Genomic DNA, 7,779 nt, shown 5'->3' with positions numbered 1-7,779 from the left:
ATACATATTTATCTTTATTTTTTATCAGTCAATTGATGTTTTTTTTTTTTGGAAAGTCTTTTATAACAAAAGTACAAAAATACAGGAAGTCGTGGTGAGTCCTAAAACTACCTCTACCTATCGCATCAATATGGAAAATTCCATCCAAAATGCAAGGACAATTTACGCACAAGAAGGCATTTTTCTGGTAATGTTATAATTTATTTGTATTAGTCTAATCATAAGTATTGTGCAGTTTGGCCCTTTTTAACATTACGGTTGCTAGGTAACAGTTATGGGATTACCTTTACATATGTCATATCTGCTGCCTGTGTCAAATCAGGAAGTAAAAGGATAAACCAAAAATTTTAAACTAGAATGAAACTGTGTTGTTTTTTTATTTTTTAATCTTAAATATAACAATGTTCAACTATGTTTTATTGAAATGACGAGTCTAACCTTATGTTATATGCACTTTAAGGATAGAGGCAGTTATCGTCAGTACATTTGTTCCATTGTTGAACTCTTGCGCTGTTGTGTTTAGCATGTTAAGACTAATTGCTGGGGCATGGTCTTTGCGTAAAACAACAATACATTAAGTACAGAACAGTCATCACTAAACATAAGGGGAATAACAAAGCGCACTCTGCAACGTGCCGCTAATGTGTTGGTATAATTGTGTGCTTCAAACGGGTCAACATGTATCAGTGTACTCATCAGCCCATACAAAGCCAATTTAAAACTCGACATCTAACCTCAGAAAGAAAAATGCACTGAAATGAAAACAGACGTTAACACAGTCAAATTATATCGTCGTATTTATCTGCATGAAGCGTTTCCCGTATTTTAAATTTGAACTGATTTGAATGTCTGTGTAACCCCTCAGTCGTCCAGGTAGGCTCCATAGCAAACGCAAACTCAATTCAATCAATTTAAAACTTTCTGTCCATTTAAATGTATTGAATTTGTTTTTCCTATAACGGATTCTAGCTGATTTGATGTAATTATGGGCTGTGAAAAACAAATTGTGCTCTGAAACACCGAACGCACCATCGGTCCCTCTTGCTTTAGAAATGTAGTCCTCTCTATCGTGATTCAGTCAGGAGAAAAAAGTTACTTCTTATGTTAACAGACCAGGATCCACAGGTTTGTAAGAGAAAGGATAGAGTCTTGCCTTCCTCTTTTTCTTATACGACAAGTCCAAAACGATTATATTCCAGTTTTAGATCATTTTCATGTTAAACTTCCGAGGAGCATCCACCGTAGTGCTGCTCATCCCAGCGTCCGATTTCCGCGGGACGTATTCGATCTCGATATTGTGCTTCGTGTTACCTTTACCCCTGCTCCAGAGAAACAGCAACACCAGGCAAAACAAGACCACGCCGAGGAACGATATGAACCCCATGGTAGTCGCGATAATCAACGTCTTTATGTCGAAAGGGAAGGGGACGTTTGGTCGGGTTTCGTTTGCTCCGGTGTCTGCTGGTTGGTTGGAGATAAATGCGAAAGTTTTGTTGGGTTGATGTGGCCAGTCGGGGGAGTAGCTGTGAATGTGCAAGTGGGCGAGAGATGTATCGTTCCCGCCTGCGTTGCTAGCTATGCACACATAAGTACCGTTGTCCTGGATTTGAGCATAGCGTACCTCAAGAGTACCATCTGGTAACACTGAAATCCGTCCGATGGTTTTGGTTGTGATGAATTTTTTCTGAGGGGACAACCACATGATCACCGGAGCTGGGTCTCCATCGGCCTGACAAGAAAAGTGGACAATAGCCCCCTCGTCGACAAACTTCTGCTGCGGTTTGCGATCCCGAATTCTGGACTTGCGACATGTAAAGTAGTTCGGCTGCAGGACATCTGGGAAGTCCTTGAACTCTTTTCCTTGGACGAATTCGGGAGAGGCGCAGGTAGGTTGTTGCCGGTTGAAATTAAGTCTCCAGCGACGACGGAACACCCAAAGCAGCCGGCAATCGCAAGCTAGCGGGTTGTCATACAAGGCTAAAGTCTCAAGATTCCCGACCGAATGGAATGCTGACTCCTCCAAAGTGGTAAGTGAATTCCCGGACACATTTAAAATCTTCAGGTAGTTCAACCCACGGAAAGAATAGGGTTCAATCATCGCCAGTCTACCTCCAACCAAATGTAACTCCTGCAAGCGAAGAAGATCATGGAGTTTATTTCCTTCAATGGTGTGGATCGGGTTGTAAGACAGGTTGAGGAAACGCAAGTAGACCAAGTGACGCAATGCCACGTAGGGAATAGTGGTCAGATTTGCATTTGCGATGGTCAAAGAAGTGAGGTTTAATCCGTACAGACAATTCGGAGTCATCGTATCCAAATAAGGCCAGTTGGCTATTCCAAAACTTTAAGTCGATATAGCCGCTTGAAGGAATAATCCCGGATAATGTTGATGTTTAGGTGACGCAAGCGAAGGGTTATCAAACTGTGAAGGTGAGTGAATGCCTCGGTAGGTACGGAGGATAGGTTGCACTTTTCCAGGCTCAGATGCTCCAAGCTGCTTAGACCGTGGAACGCCCGATGGGAAATAAAGACCAGGTCATTATCCCCAACTTCCAAGGAACGTAGGTTGTACAAATCCTGAAACATGTAATCCAATAGGATCACAATTTTATTCTCGCTTATGTCCAGTTGGGTAAGATTACTTAGACCAGTGAATACGCCAAGTTGAATTAGCTTCAGCTTGTTGCTACGAAGCCCCAATGTCCGTAAACCATACAAGTTGTTAAAAGCCCCGGGCTCGATGGTGGAAATGGTATTCTCGCTCAGCTCCAGTTGCTCGAGGTTGGGGAAGTTGGCGAATTCATCCGGGTTGATGGTTCGAATCCGGTTCTTGCTCAAATCCAGGAGTTTGGTTTCCGCGGGGATGCCCTCTGGGACGGTCATGAGCTTTTTGCGGTGGCACATTACGGAGCGTTCCTGGAGGTTGCACTCGCAGCGGGATGGGCATCCGGTGGAGGAGGCTGGGGACAGCACAGAGCCCAGCATCAGGATCAGGATGGGCTGCCAGCAAGCCACCAGGTAGCTGTGCCCAGTCGCTTCCCTGGCTGCCATCTTATCGGTTACCTGAGGAGACACAGAGAGAAAAATCACATTAGTATCAAATGCAAGCTCAGTTTTATCCCGTACTATCAAAGATTATAGCCCGAGGAACATTTCTAGGAGGCCTCACTCCAGGTTAAATAAAACTCAGGTTTATGGAGATGCAAGGTCACTCAGTGCAATAAACACAATTGGCTGAAACCATTATTGGCTAAAAAGTTACACACTGTGGCTTTATCAGCAAGAAAAGAAAAGAAATCAAGACCCAGATACTAATTGATACTCAAACTATTATCAACAAGACAAAAAATGGATGACTGAAGTATTGATAGTGAAAAAAAGACCAACCTCGACCTTTATTGGACCCATGTAAGAACCAAGCAAGATTTTAATAACACAAAATATGCAAATATGTAATTTGAAGATTTTAAATTCCATTTTATTAACCCAAGCGGATCACATTAAATCAAATTGTGGAACCACATAAAGTAGGAATAAGGTAATTTTTTTCAAAGCCATGTTAACTCTTAGACTCGTGAAACTATTCTCCTCCTACGAGAGTGAATTAAATCAAAAAGTACATCGCCAGCAAAAATTCCAAACCGCAGTGACATTCAAATTTCCATTATTCTGTTAAATATATTCATGTCATATGCGACTGAAGAGGAGCATCGCCAATCTCATTCAAAATTACTTTACGGCCATTTTCTTGCAAGCTGGTCGGTTTTACAATCACTAGGGCAAAAAGATGCTCTGACACAATTTCTAAGCAACCTGCAAGTACGAATTCTTCTGAAATATTCATGGACTCAATGCAAGATGAATAGAGGTGGGAGGTTACTAGGAATGAGGTATGTGCTGCATATTTGACACTGCTGACAGCTTTGAATGTTCTATTGTTCACTTTTTTCACATAGAAATTTCAAAGCTGCTCCAATGGGTTTATGATGGTAAAGAACCTATAAATCATTACTGGGGAAAAAAATCAAAAGATGTGCAGTAATTCTGCTAATCTACATGCATCCAGCTTAGAACGCTGTATGTGGTAGGAGCTCCCATACCACTTTGCAGAGGATCAATGGTAGTCAATGCCATCACCCTGATATGGGCTGAATGACTGCAGTTTGCACCAGGAATTATAGGATTTCTCACATGATAATCCAATTCCATCTGGGTCCCTGTCTCTTGCACTTGTTGATGAAATTCAATACAGCAGATAACAGTCTCTTTTTCTAGTATGTTACATTATTAAAGGGGAGTCATTATGCAAAATTGACATCCGTCGGCTTGTAACCCAAAGTTGTATTTTGAGGCATGCATGTTTGAGCGTTCCCGTCACGTCCTGCATTTGAGGCTTGAACACTGTGGAAATTTGTGTTTCCACGTACCCCCTATCTCCACCCACTGCTCTGTAATCTGACTTTTTTCAAGTTTAAATACTCAAAATAGAGGATATGGAATTATGCATGATGCTGTGGTGGAAGGTAACAAAGTAACATTAGTGAAGTACTTAATAAATACACATTTTAGGTCTCTGTACTTGAATACTTTTTACTTTCACTTTACTACATTTGAGAGCAGGTATTTGTACTTTCTACTCCATTACATTTCGTATTTTTTATTATAGTTTTAGGCCTGCTGCATATTTGTAGCCTGAGTAAACCAAAATATACTAAGAAAAACAATCGATTAAATTGTTTCTAAGCTCACAAAATCTGTGCAATATACTTTTACTTTGTACTCTTTGCATACATTTTAAAACATGTACTTCAATACTTTTACTTAAGTAGATGTTTTCATGTGATACTTTTACTTGAGTATTTTTCTGCTCTGATATCTGAAGTAACAAAATGGAGTACTTCTTCCACCACTGCGATGATGTAAATTTGTAGTAACATTAAAAGTACCATTACCCACATTATAATCATGGAGTTGCAGTTGCAGTAACAGTAGTAGCAGCATGTTAAGACAGTTAAGTGACAAGTCTATAACAAAACCAGCAGATGCGTTTTATTTTCTTTCCGTACTAATTTTCAAACCTTTAGACTCCCCGCTACAAAGTCCATATCCAATTAATTTTTTTCAGAATTATTGACGTGCTCCTGCTACGCATCAAGACTGCGATGTCAACACTGAGCTTTGGCTGTACTCTCCATCCTTTGAATTATCTGCTTCTTTTTGAAAATATCACAACAGGGGTCCAATGTTATCAGGAGGAGGCTTTCAAAGAGAGAAGGTGTCAGGGCCAGTATTTACGCGCTGTGCTGACACTCGCCCCCATGCAATCCTTCACAATCAAATATTCAGTGTAGCAGGTAATAACTGGGAAATCGTGACTAGTCCACTATGAAAAAAGTGGTATTTTGATCATCTTAATCATTATCTGGACTATGCACACTCCAAAAGGTGTAAGGAAAGAGCTTTTTATAACACAGACAGCTGCAATTTAAAGGTACAGTATGTAACTTCCTGAATGTGGCACCTCACCTGCATGATTCAATGGAAATACAAAGTTAAAGCCATATGTTGGAACAATCTCCATGGAGATAGACCCGTTTTATGTCAAGATTATACCCAAAGAAACAACATTTCCACGGAAAGAAGCAGGAGGAGGCCAAATAAGAGTCAGGTTTGTGGAGAAGCAAGCCCTTTTGCCCGTCTGTTTTTCAGGTAAAAATGAAAAGCCAAGCAACCAAAAAACATTTTATTTTGGTGTATTTGTTTCGTAAAACGTTGCATACTGTAGCTTCAAATCAATCTCTCTCTATCTAAAACCCCCCAGTCGCCATCTTTCACATTTTATTTGGCTGGTAACGTATTTAAAACATCTCGATGCGGAACAGAATAATTGTTGAACTATCCGTCTAACCGGAGCATTCATCACTGACTGGTCCGCTCCTAAAATCCCGGTTAGCCGCGGCGCTGGCAGGCACGTTCAAATAGACGCTCGGTACACGAAAACAAACCACATGTAATTTCTCTGCTGCCATCTGTTAGCAAGCTTCCAGACCTCCAATAATGAAGCAATTACCCATTAATTTTATCATTACGGGATTTTCATTTATATGCAAAGAGGGGCAACGGCAGCTGGGTAGTGTGCAGCGTACATGTGATCCTCGCTTATGTGCTCATTTGCATATGTGGATCTGAATATTTAAATGCGCAAGGTGTTCGCTTGGAAGAAACTAATAAACTAATGACTTATGAATTATTGAGCATCACCCCGAGCACCTGATTTTAAAATGCTGTTTGCTGCTAATCGAATGGGTAAAAAAACTAACCGGGAAATATGTATACAACCAATTAACGTTAAGATTAATTAAAGACACTGTGTAATTTTTCGAGAGGGGGGTCCGCTATCTGTTTGTCTCCCTGGAATCTTCCACATTATGCCGTTAAATGTATCTTTTAGCATCTTTTAGTGTTGTCGCGATACTAAAATTTCAAACGATTCCGATACTAATGAATAGATTCGATACTCAATACTGATACTGATAATGGATGTATAAGTTAAATCCCATACTCTGGAACATTGCTTATTTCTGAAGTGCCAGCTCTAGTTAAAATTCACTCTACTCCAACATGTCTGCCCCATAACTGTCAATAGTGAAGTCCCATAATGTTCGTCCTAGTTTCAAAATGGCTTCTTTTTCGTGACGCAATTTATATAACGGTTTATTTTTGAGGAGACAAGGCAGACTGCAGTGGTGGGGTAACAAGTCTCTAAACCTGCGGAAAATTGAATCTTCCAAGTAATCCAACACAGACTGAGATAGAGAGATGTTTGAAATTGTTTTAGATCCCGACAGGGGTCATAGGTTATTGATTATAGTGTTGACAATATCGGAGACAGTGAAGCCAATTGGTTTTGATACGAGACTGGATTATAATGGGATTCTGGGATTGGATTATAATGGGATTAGCTTCTTTGTCATGTCACTTTAAGCATATAACATGAGCAGAATGACAGATGATTATGTTCTACCTGTTCACATATGCTCGGTTGAATTTAAAGTGGTATCTACAGTAAAGAGGTGTGTAATTACAGGATACATGAGCGCAATAAGGCGACACCATAGACTGTTTAAAGAAGTGGGCTAAGTGAGTGTGACATCAGCTCGCAGTTAGAGGGGCCAATTTAGAGCCGAGTTCCATATTTGGAATCACAACCACGAGTATCGTAGCAATCAAAGAGGCCAGAGCGAGGCTGTTGAAGGTAACACCCCCTCCCGCCCGTATCGCTGGTTAAGAAGGGAGCAGGCGCTTAGCAACGTTGTCAATCAAATCTGTTGCTAACACCAGCGGGAACAACCTCAGGGAAAGAAGGAGCCTGATTTGTCCAAAATAGACCAAAATGACAAGCCTGACAGCAGCAGTTTCAGAGACGGGCGACAGTTTTTCAATAGAAAATGAATTGGAGCCAGTCAGCGGAACCAAATCGTGCTCATGCTCACTTATTTATTTTCTATTTGGAAATTCGGTTAGCTATGTCCATTTATATGTACAGTCTATGGGCAAAACTAATGGAGTAAAGCAAGGCCCATCATGTGTAGAAAGATGAGACTGTTGTTCACATAGAGATATATTTAAAAAAAAAAAAAAAAAAAAAATATATATAGATATATATATATATATATATATATATATATATATATATATATATATATATTTTTTTTTTTTTTTTTTGGGCCCAAGTTTTCCAAAACATCTTCAAGGTACAGTGTCTTTAAGAATGTTTTG

At 40.1% G+C, this 7,779-nt stretch overlaps 1 protein-coding gene across 1 annotated transcript; it reads right to left on the bottom strand.

Annotated features, from left to right (window-relative positions):
• Positions 1–346: 346 nt before the first annotated feature.
• On the bottom strand, positions 347–3,069 carry LOC117372840 (leucine-rich repeat and immunoglobulin-like domain-containing nogo receptor-interacting protein 1). The gene is given in 2 exon segments (XM_033968709.2): positions 347–2,334; positions 2,337–3,069. Coding segments are annotated over 2 exon segments (1,848 nt in total). The 5' UTR covers positions 3,052–3,069; the 3' UTR covers positions 347–1,201.
• Between the last annotated feature and the right edge of the window lie 4,710 nt (positions 3,070–7,779).

This window comes from Periophthalmus magnuspinnatus, chromosome 6 (genome assembly GCF_009829125.3).
Source record: "Periophthalmus magnuspinnatus isolate fPerMag1 chromosome 6, fPerMag1.2.pri, whole genome shotgun sequence".
NCBI classification, from domain to species: domain Eukaryota; kingdom Metazoa; phylum Chordata; class Actinopteri; order Gobiiformes; family Gobiidae; genus Periophthalmus; species Periophthalmus magnuspinnatus.
The sequence above is the reverse complement of the archived record's forward strand: the minus strand, read 5'-3'. Positions and strand labels throughout refer to the sequence as shown.